The following is a 24,938-nucleotide window of genomic DNA, read 5'->3' on the forward strand; positions in this document are numbered from 1 at the left end:
ATTTATCAAAATGCTAATTTTCAGTGAGAATCTGGGGTTTGTGTGAAGTGAAATACAAGAACAAACACAGTGAAGTGATGAATTTGAGTGATACCATAATTTAAACTTTATTCAACAATGAATAAAAATAAATATATATTATCTACAAAAATATAAAGTGTAGACAGATTTGTATAAGCTTCTTTAAATTGATCTGTACTTACACAAGAAGCATTCACTGAAGCACCAACAACTCAGTTCAACAGTAATGTCAGGCCAAATCCTAACCACACAGAGGTATGAAAAGAGGATTTAGTGAGGCATACAGTTCAGACACATCAGGCCACATCAGCCAGTAACTTAATCAGATAAAATCAGTGACCTAATGGGGAAAGTCCTCCTTTGTTCTTGAGTGTTGATGCAATACAGTATAAATAGGTTCTGTCCCTGTATACCTAGCACAAGATAACCGATATGGATTGATGCAATGCCAATTGTAACAGTATGTGACACCGGACAAAAATACCTTTTGTCAAACAGGCTTTTGAGTATCTAAAGCCTTACTGTGACAAAGAATATGGATCATGGGTGCAAGAGGAAGTCCAATTATCAGCTTCTTTTTCCAAGCTTGCACACAAACAGACACATGCATGCATGCACATTTAATAACCCAAGTAAGTCTTTTACTTATTATACATTAAGGCTCTTTAAAACTGGGATGGTGGGATGCACTTACAAGCACATTCGTTCCCATTTTCTGCCACTGACATTTAAACATGTCAAACTTTTGCCACTTGCGGCTGAATGCAGAGTGAACAGAGAGTTTGCCGCAGTGGTTGTAGCTTCCAAATCTGCACGGCTTTTAGAAATATTATCCCTGGCACAAATCACACACACACACACACACACACACACACACACACACACACACACACACACACACACACACACACACACACACACACACACACACACACACACACACACACACACACACACACACACACACACACACACACACACACACCAGATTTAGTGACTAAATGTGTGCGGTTGGACAGAGGTTACTGTGTATCAACAAAAATGCAACGTGAAAAAATATGTATTAATGGCAGGGTGTTTAGGAAAATACGTGTTAATCTAGTGAGCATAAAGAAAATTGATGTCAGTATTCTCGAGAATGTCATATGTACATAATAAAATCATAAAAATGGCAAAATCTTCTTTTAAAGTACTCTTAAAGTCATTTTAGTGAATGCATAGTACTGTATGCCTTGGACAGTCAGGTTGTTTTTTTACACCGTATTGTCCGCATCATATGTTCATATTTACAGAGGATGCATAACCAAAAGTATGTTTCATTGCATGAGCAATAGAAGGGAACAACATTCAAGTGTTAAAAAAGTATTCAAATCAACTGTAGTTACAAATGATTATTTAATTAATTGATTTTAATACAATTAAGTAAAATCTAATAGAATTTGTGTTTGTTGGACTCAAAGTCCATCATTATCATGCTCATGCTGTACACACAGCTAGTAAGACTTCGTAAAGGCCACATGCAGGTTTCAGAAAATTAGTCTTACAAACAAGAATAATTGCTGTGTTGTATGGTCAAAATCAGATAGGCATATTAATTATATCATATATTATTATGAAAATACCTGCAAATACAGACCTGTTTAAATCTGTCTACTTTAAAAGGAAGACTGAAAAATACAATTTGACATCACTGTTAATTACAAAAAAAGGATTACAAGTTACAAGAACCAGCACAATCGAAGGTAGAATACACAAGGTGACATGTTCGTACAGTATATGATGACCCACTTAATAGGGCTGCCCCCCCCCCCCCCCCCCCCAGATTTGTAGACTGCCAGAAACTCATCACAGTCATGCAAAATCACATTTTGAGAAAGATCTATACATATTAATGAATGATGGCAGAAGGATCTTTGTCAATAGACTTTTACAGCCAAAGCATCTGACTGATTCGGGGCAGCCCTCAGTCATTCATTAACACATACATGTTATAAACTAACTGATAAATGATAACAGTTGAAATAAATCAGTAACTGAATATACGCAATGTGTCGCAATGTCTGTTCCCTGCTCACCTAAAGCCCTCAATGTGCATAAAGTCGGCAGGCTGCCCAGATGTTACTCCTTTGACAGGTGTAAGTAAGTGAAGTGCGTTTAACCTGCAGCTGATGACGCAAACCCTCGACCCGTTTTATTTTCTGTTGTGTAGAATGACATCATATTCTGCTAAAGTATCTTAACCATATCTTTTCCTGTCAACGTGTGAGATCTGTCTTCACTCTCTTATTTCATCTTTGTATAATTACTGTACAGACTACAGTATACTCAACTTCACTGTGGCTCACCATAATCTCACGCCTTACTTTAAATATATTGGTGCATCTTCAATTCTGCAGAACTACTGCACTAATAAAAAATATTTTAAACTTGACATAAGGTTATTAAAAATAACAATAAGGACTCAAGAACCCTTTGTGCAAACTGAAAACACTCCAGATTTTGGTTCAAACTAAATCTTCTTGCAGCAATACTGCAGGACAATGGAAGACAGTACAGTATACATGATAGTCGATAATCCGTCAAACGTTACGCAACAGCATTTAGAAATAGATTTTACTTATGTGACAAGCTTGCATAAATAAACCCCGCTCAATTTGGAGATGTCGCGCTTCAGGACATATTTCCATTCTGTACACTCTTTGGCATCCAGTTAGTTCTCTACTGACCACTGTCCATCCATGTAAACAAACCTTACCAAGTAACACTCATAAAAAACCACGTTCATCCAGTCCTTTGGCTGTCACTGGGTTCCATTTTGCAGTGGGCTTATTGCTATTATGGCCTGTAAAGAAAAAAAAAGAATAATCTTGTTTAAATTATGTTTTATGATTCACCCTGTGTGTACAGTTACACCACAACAAAGAAAACCACTGAATACTGTCATTTAGTGTTTTCCAAAAAATAAACATGTAGGAGTCGGCAATCTAGCTGCAATGGAAGGAGTCTCTGTCTGTCTTCTGATTTTCTTAACCGCTCATCTGATCGACTTCACACTTGACAGGTGTTTTGATGAGGACCCAAGGAGGTGCAGTGTCAAGTGTGATCTCTTGAGATATACTGTACACATATTCATTGTATGTTATGTACACACTGTGTAGTGTATTGATAGGGGACCCCTATTAAACTGACAAATGGCATGTTGGGTACAGCTCACTCTCTATAGATGGCGTCAGTACATTCAAGAAGAGCTGGAGAAAGAGAGACTGGAGATGTTACATTGAAACAAACTCAAACATTTCAAGCATCAGCAATGTAACTTTCAGAATTAACACTTTTGTTCCTGTAAAGAGCCTGATCCCAAATAGCTAGTTATTAGTAAATGACATGCATAAATGACGCAACTATGTCATGGCAGGTTTTGCTTAGGACCCAATGAAGTGCAGCATCGAGTGTGAAGCTACAAGCAGCACTACTGGAGGCCAAGCAACCAGCCTGTTCTGAACAGGTACATTTTGAACGGTTACAGCAGAACTATAGATAAAACCACTATTGTAGATGTCATTTTCTAATGTGATTATGATATATATGGTTAAAATAGCAAATTGTCTGGAGAATAAATTGAGAAACTGTTATTGAATTCAAAATAACCATACAGGAATCAAATCAAGGTACTTCATTACACTAATGCCAAAATAATCAAAAATCGAATTTTGCCATAGAATAGTTCTGCTGATTGATATGCAACATTGTACTCAATGGCCTGAAACAACCATATATTAAAGGATATATATATATATATTTATATATAATCTAATCTACATTCTGGTTTGCATATTAGAGAGGCTTACTTGTTTCAGGTCTGGCTTTTGGCACATCTTGTGAGTATGTGTCAGTGGGGAGTGTGTGGCTGGTATCTTTGCGCTCAGTCACAATTACTGTCCTTGGCACAGTGGCAGAGAGGACAAGAGGCCTCTGGTTGTGGTACTTGAGACGGTATGTTTCCGTCATACAGTTGTCCACAGTGAAGTATGTTGTCAAAGAAACCTCTTGAGCTGGCGCAGCCTGTTCTCTGCATCCAGTCTGTCTTTCTTCACTTTCACATGAGGATGGGGTACTCCTCTCTGGCTCAGAGCCTGACTTGGAGCTTGCATCTGAGAAGGTTCTGAGGCCTGAAATATCAGGCCTCCTGTGAGGACTAACATAGGACGTGGATGAAAGACGAGGACTTGATGGAAAGGGTTCTTGAAGCATCCTTGGACGAAACACTGCGTGGCTTGTTTCACCCTGGTGAGGAGAGATCCGCTGGGTTGGTCGGAGGTGAGGTGACCCTGTCGAGCCGAGCTGACGCTGATTGTTCAGTTGGAGAGATTCTGCTGTCACATTGCTGGGAGGTTGGTAAGGCAGGGTCATGGGGGAACACTGGGATTCAGAGGCAACAACCTCGCTGCTGGAGCGGTACATGTTTTCTCTGTCCTCGGGCTCTGAGAGAGCAAGATCATCGGAGCTGTTCCATTCTGAGCTGCTGGTTTTTGTAATGTGCCTCAAGGCTGTACTTTCTCCAGTGTGCCCTCTACAGTTTGTCAGCTCCTGCTGGTCACTCTGCCTGTTATCTGAACCAGTGGAGTCCCTCTCTGAGGATACTGCTTTTCTGGAGGTACCTGAAGTGTACTTTGATTTCCTTCTACAAGAGAGAATGATGGGAATTATAATTTTAATGTTATGGAAATTCAATTTTACGAATCCTTATATGGTATGTACATATTAGAACAAGTTATATTGTTTATAATAAAGGGCACTACCTCAAACTTGGACTGCACTTTAGATGTGAATGTGAAACTTGGTCATGGTTCTTTCCCTGAGGTTTGGGTTGATGTTTACCTATAACATATAAAACAAACGTGATCAAAACACAGGAACAGAAAAATTAAAAAACTAAAAATACAAAGCTGTCTAGCAGTCTGCCTTTGGAAATGTCTATTGTGGCTCATAACTATTTATATACTGTAATTAGTGCAAAGGTAATGTATTTTTTATCTTCTGACCTTTGCTACTCTTTAAAGTTGTACTCCATAAGAATTAAGATAGTTGTTTTGACGGCCTGTTCTTTTAGAGCCTCCATCCACTATGTGTGTTGACTATTTATTCTTTTGCTCTTTTGTAAACTTTGACACATTAATCTCTCTACTTTCAGTCAGTCCCCTATATCACACACACACACACACACACACACACACACACACACACACACACACACACACACACACACACACACACACACACACACACACACACACACACACACACACACACACACACACACACACACACACACACACACACACACACACACACACACACACACACACACACACACACACACACACACACACGTCCTTACTGAAGTTGAGGTTCCCAATTTCCGATTTCTAGGGAATGCAGCATAACTGTTAGTGACGATCTGGGCTGACAGACCAACCGTCACTGACATGGTAATATATTTACATCAAGGCAGGCAGAAGTGTTTCCATTAGTGGGTCATATGATCAATCACCATTGTTTTAACTCACTCTTTGATAGGTAGGAACTAAGAAGACAATTAAATAGATGAAAATCTTACAGAGTACAACTTTAAAGTTACATTTCTCACAACAAAACCAGATAATGTCAGAAGATAAAAATCTCAAGAATACAACAAATGAAAAGACATTTGGTATAAAATAAATAACAGGAAGACAATTAGAGACTGGGGGGGGGGGGGGGGGGTTCGAGTGGTGAGATTAATGACTTGTTTTCTCAGAATTTGGAGATTGAATTCAGAATCCTTAGGATTAAGTTAGAATTCTGCTAAATCCCTGGTTTTAGACTTTAATGTCATAAGTATGATTTACTTTTCCCAGAATTCCAAGATTAAAATCAGAGCTAAAATACAGAATAAATGTAAACGGTAAAATGTATCAAAAGTAGAGACCAAGCAGAGGCAATATCACCTACACATCTGACTATGAAACCAATGTTGTCTCAGGACACAAGGTGGCAACAGCAGAGTTTTAACCACACAAGACTTTCTCACACTCTGTTTACCAGCGCAGCAAGCGGCAGTGTGGAGCTGAATTCCTTCCCTTTAAAAATAGATGTGTGACTTTTTTCTTTGCTGTTGCCCTGGAGAGGCCCATGCAAGGATAAACGCTTTGGCTGTCTGTTGGAAACTCTGGCTCTACATGCACATAGTCTCGATAAAGTATCAAGTGCAGCACACTCAAAGTGCTGCATGAAAAAGAAAGATATTTATGACAATGCCAGCAGCCACGTCCAGCTGTGCTATCTGAATGAGCTTTGCAGGATTATCATCAGATTAATGCCTACGCAGGGCTGACTGGGTGAAGAGGTTAAAGGAGCCAGTCCAAGCTCAGAAATCAATCTTCAATTACTTTCACATTATCAGCTCAAACTTCATCAGTTATCAAAGAAGTAAAACAACAACCTATATTACTCTGAATTTTAGTTAGGTAGTATGCATAAATGCAAAAACCCAAACTACTTTAGCTTGAATAGAAAACTGGTAGCCTGTATCATGATATTGAAAAACTAAGTTCTTATTTTTAACCTTGTAAATCTTTTTTTCTGGAAGTACTGCAGAGTAGATGTGAGATATAACTGACCCTGACATGTTCTTTCATGCTTTTAATCATAATTCAATTCTCGCATCATGTTACTTTGGTTGGTGATGTCTCATTATATGTATTTTATTTTCCTTTTATCACCTCTCTGTTTTTATGTCTGCACCGGTGACAGCTGTGACCAGATGCATTATGTTTTCGGGTTGTCCGTCCGTCCATCTGTCCCATTCCTGTGAACGCGATATCTCAGGATCACCTCGAGGAATTTTCTTCAAATGTGGCACAAATGTTCACTTGGACTCACTGATGAACTGACATTCAGATTTTGGAGATAAAAGGTCAAGATCACTGCGACTTCGCAAAACCCATTTTTGACCAAAACTCAAAAATGAATTCCTACTCTGATTATGACGCACATTTCAAACTAATATTTAATAGGATAAAATTATGACTTGATGCCATTTTATATCCAAAAGGTCGTGACATCATAATATTTCTGGTCATTATTCTAAGTTTGCAACTCAGAAACAGAGGGGGAGAGATTTAGTTGTGATGACACTAATCTTGAAACTGTGGTGATTGTAAAGATATTCTGTGCTGCTGGGGTACACTTAATACCTCTTATTAAATTCCTTCCAAGTCTTCACGACATATATTATGTAAACTACAACTTGACTGAAATTATGTTTTTTAATTAAGGTTGAAGTGATTTGAAATTGTTGCCAACTATTTATTTCACATTTCACCATACACAGTGTCAGGCAACTACACAAACCATACATTTACTAAACTTATTACAGTACAAAGACTCAATCTTGGAACTTACCATTATGTGAAGGTGAGGACGTTGTACTTGATTTAGCATCGCCTCCCTTTTGGTGCGGCTGACTGAAAATAAAAGATTACAATTATTCAACACACATGTTCAATTCATTGATGAATCAATCAATCGATCCGTCCATGACTAGTAAATTAGTATCAGCACAGCAACAAACAAACAACCTTTCATGGTCTTTTGAAGCACTGGGAAAATAAGGCAGAGCACATGCAGAATGACAGATAGAAACACATTTCAAATTCATTATCCGAGTGGATTATAACATCCAAACGATTTGATTTTCCTTTGTATTAATGTTGTTTCATAAGGCCTTGTGTAGAATCCAATGTATTAGTTGATAATTCATTTTATTGGATGAGAGTAAGCCTTTAAAAGCTTAAAATAAATTTGAACTTTAATGAAGATATCTAATCATACAACATGTGCAATTTGGGGGAATATGACACGATAAGAATGTTTATAAATAAGCGGAGAACCCTTATATAAGCGTAAGTTCCTGGTACCACATCCTTTCATGTGCATTTTTTCCAAAAGAAATTACATTTAAGTGAAGCACATTACCAAGTTTTACAGCTGCAACTAAGTAACCACTTGTAAAACCCAACTTAATTACCAAAAATATCGGCCAATTAATCAGGCTGATTAATTCCATTTCTAAATAAACGGCATCTGCTAATGACTGTTGCCACAAGGCCAATTTGCAAAATAGTTGCAAACACATCTGCAGGCAGCATTCTCAGTGTGGTTGCTGTAAACAAAGTTAGCGCTCCCCCTTGTGTCAGTTTTGCCATTCTACTGACAGACATCAGCGTCACAGTAGCAAGCCTTCAACCATGTAAACTAGCTTACAGGGATCGAAAAACTATTGTATAGGTGTCCCCAGACCCCACACCTTCTCCCGACAAGTAAAACATTCATCATAATTGTCATCTGGGATGGTTGTTGGACAGTAAGCCGTCCACATGCCAATGTAATGCTTTGAAACAGGGTTTTTACTTTGTTTTTTGTGAATTATGCTACAAGTTATAGCCTAAAATTGAACACAGACTACACAGAGACAATTCAGACAATAATTGTTAATGCAAATAAATGTGCATGTAAGTTCATCAATTTTGTGTCTGATTTGTTATTATTATCAAATTGTTGCATTTTATCAGATGCAAAACAAAAATCAAACAAAAACACAACATGATATGACAATTATATATGTGACGCCACCCGCCCTGCTCTCCAAATATCAACCTTGGTTGCCCAATAAAAATTTATACCATGGATACAGTTATACAAATATAACCCCAGTAACATTCAGTACATTTCAGGAACACATTTATAATAAGATGTTGCACTTACATACATGTTCAGTAAAATTAGCTTTCAACAGATGTTTATTGTCTACTAAAATAAAACAACAGCTCCAGCTGTGCAAGGTGTGATGTTCGCTGGGGAAGGATTCAACAGTTTGTGTAGATAACATTATCTTAAAGTTTGCTTCAATAGTGCAGTTCCAGCTTTGACATTATATATAGCAGAGTTTATCTAAAAGATAATGTCATGGGAACAAGTGGTGTGTCCTTTTGCAGTTCAGTTCTAGCCTGGTTTCCAAGGAAATCAAAACTATTTCTGAGTGATGATGCATACACAGAAGTGTCATCCCCCATCATGAATCTCAGAATAACAAACTTGGGAGAATGTACTGAAGGAAGTAGGTATGTGAATTGAGAACCAGTTCCAGTTGAGAACCGGAAAACAAATGGGAATGGGATGCTTCTGAGCTTATCAACTCCTCTTATTGATGCCGTCATATTTTTAGGAGAGTTGTGAATAGCAAAACAACGACATCAAACTAATACACTGTTGGAAACTTGTTGGAGAGGAAGATATGTTGCAAAGCGTGACTTTGAAGAAAGATGACAACAGTGCTGCAGCTTTTAATTCCTGTCAAATGATTTCAAGTAGGGGGGTCATCACCAGCAATATGATGAAACATCCTCCTACAGTTGATGCTGAAAACCTGTACAGGCCAACTTTTTTTTTCCCACACAGAAAAATTGAATCAATAAGGGAATCAATAAAGAATCAGACATAAGCAGAATCAAAAATGGCACTGGCATCAATAAAATCCCTAGAAGGAAGTGTACTGGGAGGTGATTGAAAAGCATGTGGTCTATCTTTGGTCATTACTAATTAAAGATTCTCTTCCATGAATTAAACGTTTTCTCCCTAATTTCCATGGAAACAGGCTGTTAAAGGATAGGTTAAATAATTGTTCAAGTCCAGTCAGGAACCCATATGTTATGTGCACTGCCTCTTTCCATTATTCCTCCTCTTTCATACTGGCCATTAATAGATCCCTTCCTAATGTGCTTTCTATGCAAGTGATGGGGAACAATATCGTTATATCCTCATTCTATGCAAAACATTTTTATTGCATATGTATATTTAAGTTGATCTGAAGTAGGAATGTTAATAATTAGTTAAACAATTACAAAATATAGATTATTTAATATATTTTTAAAGTATATACAACTAATTGGGGCAACACGTGCAACCACATTTCCCTTTATTTGGAGTGGCTTAGTTGTGTGTTAGCTGTGTGTCTTTCTGGCATCCTTTGTGTTGCCAGGAAGATACACAGCTGACAATGTCCGCAGGTGGAAGGCCCGGATAGCTGCAGACCTATACCAGTCATGCGGACCTGCAAGAAGTTCCAGGAAAGCGGGTGTATGTTTCCACAACCATTCACACAAGATTGTGGCTGCACGACCGTTACAAGACCGCCGCTGTCCACAGTATGTGGAAAGTATGTTCTTAGCCTCCCAGACGGTTGAACTGGGGCTCAGTTGACGCTTGTCTGTTAATGGTATGGTAATGGATCGGTTATTGAGGGTTGGTTAACGGTTAAGAAAAAAATAAGAACTTTTAGTTGTCTTTATTAATCAAATCAAGTGGTTACCTTCCAAAGTTAAAGTGTTTTTACCCCCCCCTGTTACTAGCCCTTACTTTGGAAGATATCCAGTTGACTGATCTGAGTCAGACTGGTGGAGCCTTATATTATCTTCAAATAAACCTTAAATTACATTCACACACAAAGTATTTTTCTCTCCATCACTTCCATTGAAAATGCATTAAAAATTATCTTTAAATGATCTTCTAATCATGAACAGGAGGAATAATAACGGCTACCAAACACAGTTTCAATATCAGTATGGGCATCTGACTATTGTTTTTTCAGGTTTTTGTTTAATTCAGTTAATCCACTACTTACTTATTTACAGCTTGCATAACTGGGTGATTTAATGACGTTGTAATATTCTTACTCCTTGAATGTGAAACTCCATTTGTCCATTGAACAACATAGCTGTTTCTTACCTTTGCAACTGTGCCTCTGGTGTTAATCTCTGGTCTTTAACAACAAAGCCTTCAACGCCAGGTGAGTCAGGATTGGTCGAGCCACTGCTGAGTCTATCGCTGCTCTCATAGCCAGACTCTGTCCTTTGGATGGTCCAGGTATCACTACGCAGAAGTGTCTTGGGGCCACCCTTAAGTCTGCTGCCCCTCTGTTGGTTGGCCCTGCTCTCTGACTCTACTGAGCTGTGGCTCTCAGTCTCATGCCGCTGCTCATCCTCATAAATCGTCATTAAACATTTCTGCTTCCTATCTTCTCTAGTTCGTACGTATTCCCGCTCACGGTCTCGACTCTGTTCAGTGTGCACTGAAGGCTTACTGTGCCGCGGGCTGTCGTTTTGCTGTTGACGGCGCTGCTCCAGTTCGTTCAGCACAGTGTCCACATTCAACACCTCCCGAATGGGTCTCCAAGTCGACTTGGATTTATTGCGACTTCCTTCACCTCCACTTTTTTCCCATTGCTCTTGGCAGCTATCCTGATCAAAGCGACTTGGGGACGAGTTGTTCCTCCGACTGTGCACACCACCCTGCGTGCTGAGGGACTGTCCACGTGACTCCTGAGATCCTCTGCTTGAATGGTTTGATGTCTTCTCAGTGCGTGGATAGGTTTTTAACTTTTGGTCCACAGAAGGCCTCGGACCATTCTCTGGAGGAGGTGAAGATCTTGCGTGTGCCATCTCTAAAGAGAGTGGACACAGGTTATTGATCAACATGCTCTGACGTGCAGTAGTTATCTACATTGGCTTGCCACTGTATGTCTTTGTTTTTGCCTCTCTATTATCAGTGTTTCCTATGATGCAGACACAATGCTCTACCTTTGTGTTGTGAGTCAGTTTTCCGATGACCTCGATCCTTTTTTGATGTTTCACTTGGCCTCTGCAAATTCTCCATAAAAGGTTCCTGGAATTTGTTAGGACTGCCAAGGGGATGTTTCTCTGAGGAAAAAAATATTGAGATGGCAGATGAGTGGTTGCTCATGTATGTTTTTTAACTTCAGATTCATTTTTTGGCTCTTACGTAAATAACCTTCTCTGAATGCTGATGTCACTGAAGCAAATAATGAATAATTGTTTTTGGGACCTAGATTCCTTTTACCTGAATAAAACATCATGGGGTACTAACAACCAATTAGAGAGTGACACCACTGTCTATGTACTGGAGGCATTTAACTTGAGTATATATATATATATATATATATATATATATATATATATCTTACCAAAGAACAGATGCTAGTGCATCATTAGCAATGTTAAAACACACTACTGCTACCACATTTGCAAACCCTGTGGTGTATTTCCTTGCCTCTGAAGCAAGCAGGTCACTGTGAGAAACAGGAGATGCTGTGAACTGTGAATATATGCCTCCAAATCCGCACATTCACCAACAGCTGCTCTGCCTTTCACAGTTACCTCTCAACTCCTCCTTTCTGCATGTTGCCATTGTTTTCCTTTATCTTTGTGTTTTTATACAATTAGTATACTTGAAGATGTTCTATATTTTGTGAAGATCTAGAGTAAAACATAATGTTACATAATGTAACAACATTATAATAAATGGCTCTCTAAAACACAAGGTAAAAGCATAATGCTGGGTGCATGTGCATGGCTGCATGATGTTACAACAGTGGTGAGTAACAGCGGTGAGTAAGCTGTAGTATTATGGATGTCCAGATTTGTTCATGGAGCCTGCTCATATTTAAGTAGTTCCACTGAAAACTGATACTAAAATTAGATGGAGCACATTTTCCACAACTGCCAAGCAATTAACCAGTAGGCTAAACACACCATGCTGAATCTATACAGAGACTCTCAGGCTCAGCAATGCAAGAACAGTATAACACTGCAGTGCAGTTGTAGTTGTAAGAGTGAATAAGATAAACTGTTACCACTATGTACTGCGGGGCAAAAAACAGTACTTCAGTAAACTTCAATCTAAACTAATTAAACAAAAGAGATAATAGTAAATATTGCATGCAAAAAGAGCCATTTCTCACTCTATAGCAAAAAACAATCACTTACGCTTATTTTCATAAAAACAAGAGTCCAGTCCCATGCCAGTCAAAGTGTTTGGGCACCACACAAAAGCAAAACAATCCCTCTAAACGGGCAAGGCTTCATTGCAAAAAACAACAAGCAGATGAATGAATGATGGCAAACATCGGAAATATGTAGGGGAGGAGTGAGAACCGTGGAGCAAGAGAGAGCTTGGCCACAGGAGCAGGGATTAGGGAGGGAGGCGTGGGTGGTAATCTGCGTGCAACAGAGGCATCATCCACATGTCAAGTTCAAGCCAGCACACAGGGCAGGACAATCTTTCCGCCTGCGGTTTATCAGTATTCTCTCAATCCGCAAACGCAAACCATAACTGTAATTTGTAGTGTGTTTGATGTTTAATTTTGCTTAGTGATACATTCAGGAAAAATATTCAGATGCTCTGATAGATTGGGATTTATTGAAATAAAATTATTAGACAAATTGAAATTGATCAGCATTATGAGCCCATCATGATCTCTTATTAATTGTCCATACTAGATACACTAACCACACAAACTAACCTCTGCTATTAGAAAAAAAAAACCTCATTGTTTTCAGCATTTTTTCAATGAATATAAGACACAAAACAATTGTGAACATGCGTACAGTAATTTGTCATCTCAGTGAGTACATAACCTGAAGACTGACTGGTGATATAAACTGCTTAATGTTACCTCACCATCATGTGTGTTACACTGAGACTCTCACACTTCCTTTTTTAGTAGGAAAATCGCCTTGCGTATGAGAGAAAAGCTACATTTTTGGATAGTTTCATGTCACTTTACAAAATGTACTGTGTATTATAATTAAAGTGATCATCTTGGGGTAATCTGGACCTAGCCATTATTATAATTCTGTTATGAAAGTGGTTTGTAAGATACCATGTGTAAATAATATACAGTGCTGATGTAAAGGCCTTATCATCATTCTAAATGAATATGCACAGCTGGAAGTCTGCTGATTTCAGTTGCTTCTAGACTGCAGGTGTACTACTTGTTGGGAGTAGTGAGGTGATATTTATCCCAAGGTGGTTGAAGACTGACACAAAGTTTTAATCAACAAGGGCATCGCCTTCAGAATAAACAAACATACTAGTTTCATTGTAGGCAAGAGCCATGGGATAATCATGTTAATCCACACTGACACGTGTTTATGAAAAAAAAAAAAACCGAACAACTGCCTGTCACATTGTTTGATATAGTAGTATGTTAGTGTTTCTTAAGTGTCTGTATCTAAATAATGATGTTATACTGTATTTATATTTTGATACATTTCGGAATACGCACATTTTGTATGAATGTGAATCTGTCAGAGTTTGAGGGTTAGGTGTGCTGATAACTGGAGGATCGTCTTACCTGTAATATCACCATTTATTTGGGCTTTGTACCGAGGACACATAGTGGTTTGTCTCGGTGCATCTTCATTAGACACTGGAGATCCCTCAGGGTTGGTGTAAAATAAAAGAAGCGGCTGGAAATGTCCCCTGATACATTTCGAGGCGACATCTTTCCATTTGGATCCAATCTGGGGGAAAAAAGCAAAATGTGATATAAGAGCATGTAACACACAGTAACTGGCAAGAGACTTCTGAACAGGGATAAAGCAGATTAATAGCATAAAGTTCCTAACCTCCTTTACAGTAGCATCATCGAAAAACATCCATTTTGAAGATTTGGTGTGATAGGCAAAGGCTGAGTAATGTTTACTCGAAAAACAGATCATCCCCACCAGATGAAGCTCACTCCGTTTGGCATTTTCATCATTGACTCGGTTGAAAAGCTGAAATAAAACAAATTGAGACAAGTCTGATCTCCACATATTGCTCTTTGGAAGATGTTAAATCCTGTGAGAATGAAATCTATTTGTGTGTGTTTTTGATTCCCTGTTGAAATGTTTTTAAAAGATTACAGCACACTGATCTTCACCATTGTAAACGGCATCACTTTCTCTAGCTAGCTTCAGCTCTTACCCCACAAAGGTTTAGACGTGGGCCGAGTGACCGTATGACATCGTCAGTAAGATCAGACTGCTCAGCGTCCCATACAAATCCAATAGTGACAATGTCTGGACAGTTCATGAGCACACGGCGGATCTTGATACTTTGACCACAGTTGCTCTGCAAGATATATAACAAAGACATATGAAGGTTTTAGTGGCATCTAGCAGGAAGGTTGCAGATTGCAACAAACTGAATACCACACCCCTCCCTTTCTAGACATGTAGAAGCTACAATAGCCTTCAGGTAATGTAGAAATGCAAAAAGCAATTTCTAGAGCCTGTGGTTAGATTGTCCGTTCTGTGCTCCTGTAGAAACATGGCGGTGCAACATGACGGACTCTGTGGGAGAGGACCCGCTCCCTATGCAGATATGAAGGGCTCATTCTAAGCTAACGCATTCTTAGTTTCAGGTGATTATACACTAATGAATACATAGATATGAATGTTATATTATATTTCTGCCAACAGATCACCCCTACATATATCCAACACACTGCTCCTTTAAATAAGGGACTGTATACGCATTTGGGAAACAAAATAAGTTGGTATTTCAATATCAAAATAATGTGTGTTTAAGATGGAGATAGGTCACAAATACTGGAAGCCGGAGGGAAAAAAATTAAAAATCTGTTTTATTTACAAACTGTATGTATTTAAGATGTGTGATAATAGAAAATTAGACATTTCAAGGGCCAGTTAGTTTAAGCATTTCTACTTGTCTTTCTTGACAAACAACAGCGTGGCCCAGTTAAGTCAAAATTCAGCTTTTGTGAGTCTGAACAAAACCCTGCAGGTTCTTGGATGTTTCCATTATAGGTTTGTTAGCAGTAACAATAAGATACGACACATTTACGCACAACAAACAACAAAGATTCAGTGATAAAATCAAAAGGCAGAAACCGGTAAGAACCAATGTTACAAAGTGCTTTACACCAAGTGAATAATAAATCAAACATACAGGAATAAAACTAACAAGACAGATAGCAGTCAACCAGACACTAGATACAAGTCTAAAATGTGCAGTGAGTTAAAGTTGAAGTGAAATTGATCTTTGTTTTTAAAACACAGCAATAAAACAAATAAGGTCTCTCTTTCTCACTCACTCACTCACACACTGTGATTTTTCACTTCAAAATGTCACAATAAGGATTATTGTGAAGATGGAAAATCAGCACATATTATATACAGTAGCTATATAGATATTATCTGCTCAACCGTTGGAGCTGGCATTTTCTGGAAGAATAAAGGGTTAGGGGAAAAGACCACTCAGCTTCACCCAACTGATGCAGACTGAAGGGGGAAGACATCGGTAGGAAATACAGATGAGAGAAATTCGGTATATAGCCCCTTACTGCTATTTATATCTATGCACTAGTCTGGCACAGTCTCCTTCCGGCCGCTTCAAGTGCAGAGTCACAGCAGAAAGCACAGAGTGTACTCTGCGTAGCTGCAAGACTCCTCTTTGTGTCCATGTTACAGTAACATGCTTACTGTTCAGCACTTAACTTAAATTATGGTTGAATTCAGATGCTTTAAGAAAACAGTATTGAGCCACGACTTCCAGATGTCTGACATCACAGTTTGAAATGAACAAGGGCAGTCAGTCACGTACCGGGCAGCTTCGGAGGTCACCTGTGTTGTTTGCTGCCTGCAGCAATTCTCCAAACATGTCTGACCTGAGCCGCTCGTTCTTCCCCAACATGCGATCAACCTGTTGGCTGTGCATAAAAACAGAGACTATCGATAGGACAGGAATCAGAGGATTTTGATTTTTGTTGCGTTAAAAAGTTAATCAAACCAATGAATCAATTATCAAAATAGTTGGATTTTAATTTAATAGTTGACAACTATTCATCTTTGCAGCTTTGCACCTCGGTAATCAAATGTAACCCAATAGAAAATATTCTCTATATAGGAAGATTGTAATGTTCAGGTTTTCTTTTCCCAATATTTATCCCTCCTGTTTTTAAAGAGGCAAACCTTTGGAGACACCTCTCAGTATAATGCAGTCCAGTTCATTACACCACTGAAAACTATAAATTAAGACATACAGTTCAATGAATACCTCCCTGACAACTGAACATTTTTGTCTTGTGTTTTACAGTGTATATAACACTAGTTTAAAAGCACGGTTCTATAAAGTACAGAATACATTAAACAATAATATTAATACTTCTAAGCAATGAGCTTTGATGCCAGTGAATGCAAACACAGTCACAGTCTGCAGATTTTTTCTTGATTTACTACTTTCTTTGACGGGACTCGAGGAAGCGAGCATGCATGAAGAAAGTGAGTTGAGGAGGGAGATGCACAAAAGAGAAAAGGAGCTTCATATTTGAAAATTACATACTTTAAATTATGAAAAATAAGGCCAAACAATCATTGCAAATACTGGATGTTAAGGTGTGGCAGGAAGATTATAAGATGCCTAAAATTGCAATAAAATAATTTTCTAGTAACCTTATTTAATATTTTGACATTTAAAGCAGGATTAGCACTCTGACCTGATTTTTGTAGCCCAATTTTTAAAGCAGTAAATCAAGTACTCACCATAAAGCAGTGGTTGAGACATAATGTACAAATTCTGTGAATGGATGTGGGTCTGAAGATGCACCACAGCAGCGACACACAAACTGCAAAAGAAAAACTGTATGTTATTTTACAGATAACATATTACGTTAAGTTGGAGCAGCTATGCAAGTCTTTCTTAATTAGTATTTTTCTATTTACAGTAATTATTTCCATGTACTACACATCAATATACATCATCAAATTATTGTTTTCTTGGCAGATAAAATGAAAAGCGGTATTGAAAACCTTTGTTACCTGCTCATAAAGCGTCATTGCAAACTTCTGATGGGTGATGCAGGATTTGGATGAACAAGCATCAGTCGCAGTGTCTGAAACTATGTGTAAATGAATTCGCTCCATGATGTTCTCCTAATATATAGGAAAAGAGAGCAAATACAGTGCCAATTATGAATACATGCAAACTCGGCACTACTGCACAACGTTTCCTTAAAAACTGTGAGTTAATCAGACGAACCCACTCAAACCTGTATGTGAAACACCTCAAAATATCCACATATTTGTCTATTAAGTTTAGATTCAAAGTGGATGTTGATAAGAAAAAAGGGTGTCTATCTTTTATAGTTTGTGATGTAAAGTCAGACTGAACTACTGTCTTCGCCTCTTCCTCCCATCAATATACAAAACACGAACTACACAAATAGGGGGATTTTAGATGATCTTAGCACTACACAGACAAAGATCAAACGAATAAAACTCTGCCAAAAACACTGCTTTAAGGGGTTTGTCTATTCCTTGCACATCCAACCGGAAACTTCAGTGCAATGAGTTTTTAACTGATAACGAAACAGTTAGTTCTGATGTCCCCAGATGACCTACGTAAGCAAGACTATGGAGAGGACTGCCTATTTCTACAGTATATATATCTATCCTTAACGCCTGTCCCTGGGCCCGATTCCTCGCAAAGCCACACGAAAATGCTTTACAGCTCACAGTCCAGAAGAGGCTATGTTTACATTTTCCCAGGTCAAGTTTTCAGCTTTGGTCTGCCTTTCAACAGATGGACTTACTTGTGGGATTTGAAAGGATTCAAAACTCATCCTAAATCGACCCTCTTCCTCCAAGACAGTATTATGATATGTCGATTTTATTTATGCAATACATTGTGTGATGTGGTCACGTTGGTGGCAGAAACAAAGTTTACTTTATTTTGCCATCGTCACATTACAGTTTTGATCTCACATAGCCACAAGTTGTTTCATTACCTTATTGCTATGCATGCTGCAAACAGATTCTTTACAATCCAGTGTACAATCCTAACAGTATAATAGATAACACTAGTGATAACATTTTGCTGAGACTACATTCTGCCAAGACATTTTGTCAGTGGCCTTTGCTTCTTTTTACCTTCAATGTCACAGAGGAGGAGGTGACATAACATTATTGGATACACAGTTACTGTGGGAAAGTCTTCCACTGGATGTCACTTTGATTAAAAGCCAAAAGCACAGCATCTACGTACAAAGCACTCAGCAGCATCATCCATCAGGCCAAGTTGGAAGCGTTGCTCATCCTTAAAAGTTTCAGCGAGGGCGTTACGCAGGCTGTCGGAGGGGAGCACACGCTCTCTGCTCTGCTGAAACTGGCTAAAGATGCTCTGAAAAAGAAAAACAAATGTTTAGTTATTGTCCCTAAAATGAGTAAGTGTTCCTCACCAAATTATAATACATTATCAACTTTTACTTTCATAGACAGTTATTTTAACATCAACAGTTTTTCATCACCAGTATGATAGAGTAATGGCTATAATAAGTAATGAAATATAGACTACAAATAATATCAGGTTTAGCTCAAAGTGAATAGATATAGAAACCTTCAAAGCACAGAAGATGCAGGCATCACCGAGACAGAAGTGACCTGAGAGTTGCCTCAAACTTCTCCTGAAGATGTCCAGCTGCCAAAGCACCTGTGAAGGTTCAACAACAGCAAAAACAAAATAAAATATGCTGACATGCACACAAACCAACTTCAAGGATTTCAGAAGTTCAAATTGAAAAGATATATCTTACAAACTATATTTTTGATGTTGGCATAGAATAAAATGCTTTTTTTTATTATATAAGAATTGCTAGTGCTGCCAAACCCACTATAAGTTAAAACTCAACTTTTTTCAGCGTTTAGTCATTTTAAGCTCATTATATTCAATTTGCTGGTCCATGTGAGTCCCAGAGAGCTTCTCTTACCAACCAACGTATAAAAAAAAATCATGTCACATGTCAACGGTTCACTGACACAGTGCCAGTGAAAATAGTAAAAAGAAAAAAAAGAAGTCTAGACATATTTTATTCAAGAGTTGATCAAATTATTTTTAAAAATGTGTGAATGTTGGTTATACATTTTATTATTTTTAAAAAAAATTAAATTTTAATTGAATATTCCTATATTGCTGATAATGCTGACTAAGTAATGTTGATAATGAGAATTTGTTATTTGATCTGTTTGAGCACCGAACCAGTTTTGTCATTTGGAGTAAAATTATTTAATTTAAGTTTTTTTTAGTAGTTTAGAGCTGGTTGAAAAGGGTTCTTCACCTGAACAGCGCTGTTTAGGAAGCAACTATTTTGCCCGGGCTCATTCAGCAGGCCTTTGGTGAGCGCGAGAGACAGCATGCTCCCAGGCTGGTAGGATTTCTTCATGCCTCCTCCAGGTTTTTTGAACATCTTCACCCATGCCATGGAATTAGAGCCTGCAACTGATTAAAAAGAAAACAACAACCTCAAGTTCTGACATGTATCTTCTGTGTTGTGTTTCATTATGAGAGAGCTTGTCTGTCTCTTTGTGTCTTGTACCCCATGTGTAACCTTAAAATCATCACATCATGTCAACTTAAAAGGAGGCTTTGTTTTCGGTTTGTCACCATGGTTATGGAAAAACAACAATACTCGTGAAACTTGCTGAAAGGGTTTAGCTTGGATCAAGGAAGATCACATTAAATAAATTATGGAGTGGATCCTAATCACAGGGTGGATACACAAATATTTGTTTTAATCGCTTGATAGGCATATACTGCATAAAAAAATGGATGTAGCCTCTACCTCGGATCTCAACTTGATCCAATCATCCTCGCCCACAGGAGTCGCCTCTTGTCAGACTTTGACTCTGCCTCATTTCCTCTTACCAATAAAGGGCATTGATGTGATGTTGGAGGGACATACGTCCGTCTGGCTGACTATACTTCCGAGGCAAAGTGAGGGCCAGCTGCTAACTGTCACTCAAGAGGCAGCGCCTCTAATTATTCATAACTGTTTACCTCCAATAAACTAGCCTTACAGACCTTAAAAAGGGTTAATAATGCTACGAAAATGGCCTTTTTAACATGGGGATCAATGAGAAATTGCTCTAATATGAAACCTTCCCCTAGTGACAACTCAGGGAACTGCAACTTTTGGCACTTCCTTATGAGATCAACCAGGAAATCTCTGTGGTTGAGACTTGGTGATAAGGCATTCATGCTGCATTCATGTGGTGTTGGAATAATCTGAAAAATTCACACTGCATTCACACTGTGAGAAGTGGCAGACCTTGATGAATGCCCTTATATTATTATAGGTTGTGGACCTACCCAAAACATGCTAAACATGTTAAATCCTGTACATGTCAGTGCATTTTACTTTAATGTCTATATTTATGATTCAAAATATGAATATTATTGCATAGCACTATAGAGGCATTATAATCAGCCCTGGATGAAAATTCTGTTAATCTTGGACACAGTTTTTATTACATCACTAATCCAAATGACTGATTTGTCTGCTTGCCAGATTAATCATGTCATCTACCTTCTCCAGAGTTTGGGGGAGACTTGCTGCTGCTAGACATGCTGTGAAGCGGGAGCTGGTGCGCTGGTCTGGCCATGGGCTCCGTCCATTTCATCCCCGCTCAGCTCCGGAGCGGTTAGTTGAAAGCATCGCCAGGATCAGCCCCAGGGCAGCCTCAGCCATGTGCTACTGGACATTGAATGGCAACTGGACAATATCTGAGGACAGGTGGGAAGGAAGAGGTAAAACATAAACGTGCTAACACAAGTCACACTTATATAGGTATAAAATAAACAAACAAGTCCAGTACAGCAGATAAACACTAAGTTCAGTTACTTCTCACTCCATAACTGATACTGCTGTATGTCTTCTGCATCTGCATTGTGACCACCACACTGGCTGATGCAATTACATTGCAACATTTCAACCTTTTAAGATATGTTAACACTTTCTTTTAGAAAAAAGACGACCTTAACATTAACATTTGTTCTGAAAACATATTTACGTCCTCGTACTTGACTGACCCATTGCGTCATCACTGTTTTCAGAAAAAGCATTTTAAAATCAGAGAGATAGAAAAACAGAATAATGCAAGGAACACTATTTATTTATTTAAAAAATAACTAGTTTATATATATAAGCAATTTCTTCAAAATAATTGCATCCTAAATCAAACATACAATGTTTCTGTAAAGTATTCAGATAAATGTGTTGCTTTGCTTGTGGATGTGATAATGTGCCTTCATTATAAAAAAAATATGCATTAAGGAGCTATATAAACAAATGTAAACATACAAGAGGCTCAACCCACCACCAAAAATATACCAACACACACGTGAAGCCTTTTACTACTGTCAGCAACATGACACAACAGCACAATTATGTGTTTTATCTTGATCTCCTCTGGTTTGTTTACATTTGCAATGTTAACACATAGGGAAATAAATCTGCATTTTCAATAAAGATTAGATAAAGAGACAACTGTGATATTTATTTTTAAGGGGGATATCAAACATTTACAGGCACACGCTTTGTTTTATTTTGTTGTAGACTTGTTCATGTACATGTACAAATGAGTGATGCATGTCGTTTTGAGGTGATAAAACGGCCTACTTCATAAATATTCCACTGTTTTCCTCCTCTAAATTCACCTTTAAAGACCTTAAACATTTAGTGTCAGTACCCACGTGTTTCTGCACCAGCCTCTCTGACAACATGTGATGCCCGTATAGGTTTTTAATGTCTAACATACGCGCTCATCTTTGCAGTAGAATTCATAGAGAGGACATACATCCTTTACCTAACGGGATTTGATGACCATCCTGAGGTTTCCTGCGTTAAAAAAAAACAACAACAAACAAACAAACCTAAAGCATTGACGATGGCGCTCCTACAGCAGGAGACATGCTGCCAGCGTTGCACCAGCCTCACGGTGAACTGTACACGGGAACAGCGCCCGGTCAGCGACGGTAGCACAAAATATGTCGCAACTTGCATTCAGGCAATAACAAAACAAGTGCTCTGCCGACTCACCTTAAAAGGGAAACAGGTACTTGATCGCCTCCGGTGAAGGCGCAGGGCGGTCCAGCTGTCAACGCGTAAAAACCCCGACACTTCTGCCCGAATCCTCCGAATAAAACTGGCTAGAAAACACTGCAGATATGTCCAGACGCATGTAACGCACTATCTGTCATAGTGCAGCATTCCCAGTCCCTCCGATGCGCACACAAGGTGGAAGCCCGAGCCGCTGTTTGCTGCCACACACACCCGGGCGGGACAGTGTTATTTCGGTTGAAAAATCGTCCCTTTTTCCCCCACTGTCCAAACGGGGCCAGTGCTGGCCTATGTGCCAGAATGTCCGACGCGGATTAGTGATGTTTTCAGACTTGAGAGGTCAAACTCCGCCCCTAGTGTAGCCTCAAGTGCACTGCTGCTGTATTGCAATCTTCCATCCCTGCCTGCATGGCAAACTGTGTGCTGGCGGAAGGTCAGACTTCCAACTTGTCATGATGATGATGAGAGAAGACATCACATGACTGCACTGGTTTCATAATCATGCAGCACTACGGGGACTTAACCCTGCCTGTGTTTTATTTTATTTGTTTGGTAAATGCTCTCACTTAAATGTCAAACAACTGAACAGAATACAGTTTTTTATTTTTATTTGAAGTAAAACACTAAATGTGGAAATATGCCATATTTGCCAGCCCACAAATAAGTTATTCTGTTTGTTTCTGTTGTTTTAATCCTATGTCTTAGGATTTCTACACTGGTGCAAATAAAACATAGTATTTAACATAATGTTCTTTAATATATTCAAAATCTACCATTTCTGTCAGTATGACTCTGCAGTAAACAGGACATGGAAGCACAAAGCCGGGGGCAGATGGAGGGCCGGCAGTAGAAGGGGAAGGGGAAAGCCTGAACAGCTGAGCAGGTTTAAGTGTAGGCAGGATGACTGATGGTGCATAACAGCCACAGTCAGCAAAAGTGACACACTGATCAGAGTATCTGTTTTTATACTCCACTTAAACCTTTATTTATCCCCAGAGGATCTGTCCAAAAGTAAGATATCGCACGAATTGGCTTGCACAACTTTTTCTGAAAATATCATACGAACCTGCTGATGAAAATACATTGTTGTTTGGGTACATAGTTTCATTATACGGTACAATGCTAAACTAAAAGAAAAAATAAGTGATTTGATGACGTAGTGAACTTAACTTACTATCCTCATACCACATGCCAAGTGTTCATTAGCTGCTGCTTTTGTCTCTTCCTTTACAGTTTTTCTCGATTGCTAAGAAAAATTTCTTGTGAACACAAACCCCAATTTTCAAGCTACATTCACAAAACCTCAGACTCTTCTTGCAAAACCAAACTTTCACCTCAAAACAGTTCAATCTGTGCCCAAAACTGAACTTTGTTGTCAAATCGTGCCCCAAGTCAATCAAAATTAAAAACACTACTGAGCAGCCACTAAACACTACATAGAAAAATAGAAAACACAATGCTCAGGACATGAAGCTGAATGCATGTTGCAAAACAAAAAACCTTTGCATTTAGCACTTTACACAAAGACAAAAAACAGAAATCTTGAGCATTTACATGTAGCACTTGTACAGTACAAAAAACAAAGATCTTTTGCATTTACAGTGCACGTAGCATTTGTACAAAACAAACCGAAATCGTATGCATTTGCCACTTGTGTACAGTTTGGCATTGTCCTCACGGACCATATCAACAATTAGGGTCTCATGGTGTGGGGAGAACATACCTGTCCTCAAAAATATACATGGAATACTAGGCCTACAGACAGTTAGACTAACCCTCCATTAGATTACTACAGTACATTGGCACAGTGATATAATGAAACATATAATTACTTACAGTATACTGTGGTACAGTATATACTGTAATATATCATATAGTAATTTGATGTACATACTGTACTATAGTAATGTCAAAAAAGATAATTACCTGTTCTCTTCTCTAAATCTTTGAATTATGGTGGACACAGTGAATCTACCGATGTTAGGTTGTACACTTTGTCCGGCCTCCCTCATGCTCATACCATGGACAAGAACATGTTCAATCACAGTAGCTCTGATTTCATCAGATATTACTGTTCTTTGTCTTCGCTGACCACCTTGACCACCTCAACCTCCTCGACCTC

At 38.6% G+C, this 24,938-nt stretch overlaps 1 protein-coding gene across 1 annotated transcript; it reads right to left on the bottom strand.

Moving 5' to 3' along the window:
• Window positions 1–1,909: 1,909 nt before the first annotated feature.
• usp53b (ubiquitin specific peptidase 53b) lies at window positions 1,910–23,119 on the bottom strand. Its single transcript, XM_083931606.1, has 17 exons — window positions 22,796–23,119; window positions 21,284–21,480; window positions 20,036–20,196; window positions 19,318–19,410; window positions 18,967–19,101; window positions 17,742–17,855; window positions 17,466–17,548; window positions 16,528–16,633; window positions 14,887–15,033; window positions 14,547–14,696; window positions 14,273–14,441; window positions 11,697–11,816; window positions 10,846–11,560; window positions 7,465–7,526; window positions 4,821–4,899; window positions 3,870–4,702; window positions 1,910–2,863 (listed from the first exon to the last, which is right to left on the bottom strand). The coding sequence occupies exons 2-17, from the start codon at window positions 21,375–21,377 to the stop codon at window positions 2,787–2,789; spliced, it is 3,138 nt and encodes a 1,045-aa protein (XP_083787732.1). The 5' UTR covers window positions 21,378–21,480; window positions 22,796–23,119; the 3' UTR covers window positions 1,910–2,786.
• Window positions 23,120–24,938: the final 1,819 nt, after the last annotated feature.

Source organism: Echiichthys vipera (genome assembly GCF_963691815.1).
Source record: "Echiichthys vipera genome assembly, chromosome: 2".
NCBI classification, from domain to species: Eukaryota; Metazoa; Chordata; class Actinopteri; order Perciformes; family Trachinidae; genus Echiichthys; species Echiichthys vipera.

Bases quoted from the DNA above. Each gene is read 5' to 3' on its own strand.
- usp53b (XM_083931606.1), bottom strand. From the start codon at position 21,377: ATGAAATGGACGGAGCCCATGGCCAGACCAGCGCACCAGCTCCCGCTT. The intron at 19,411-20,035 runs GTGAAGAACCCT...GAACCTTCACAG, and splicing joins TCCTAAACAGCGCTGTTCAG to GTGCTTTGGCAGCTGGACAT. The intron at 14,697-14,886 runs GTAAGAGCTGAA...GTTTTATTTCAG, and splicing joins CACGTCTAAACCTTTGTGGG to CTTTTCAACCGAGTCAATGA.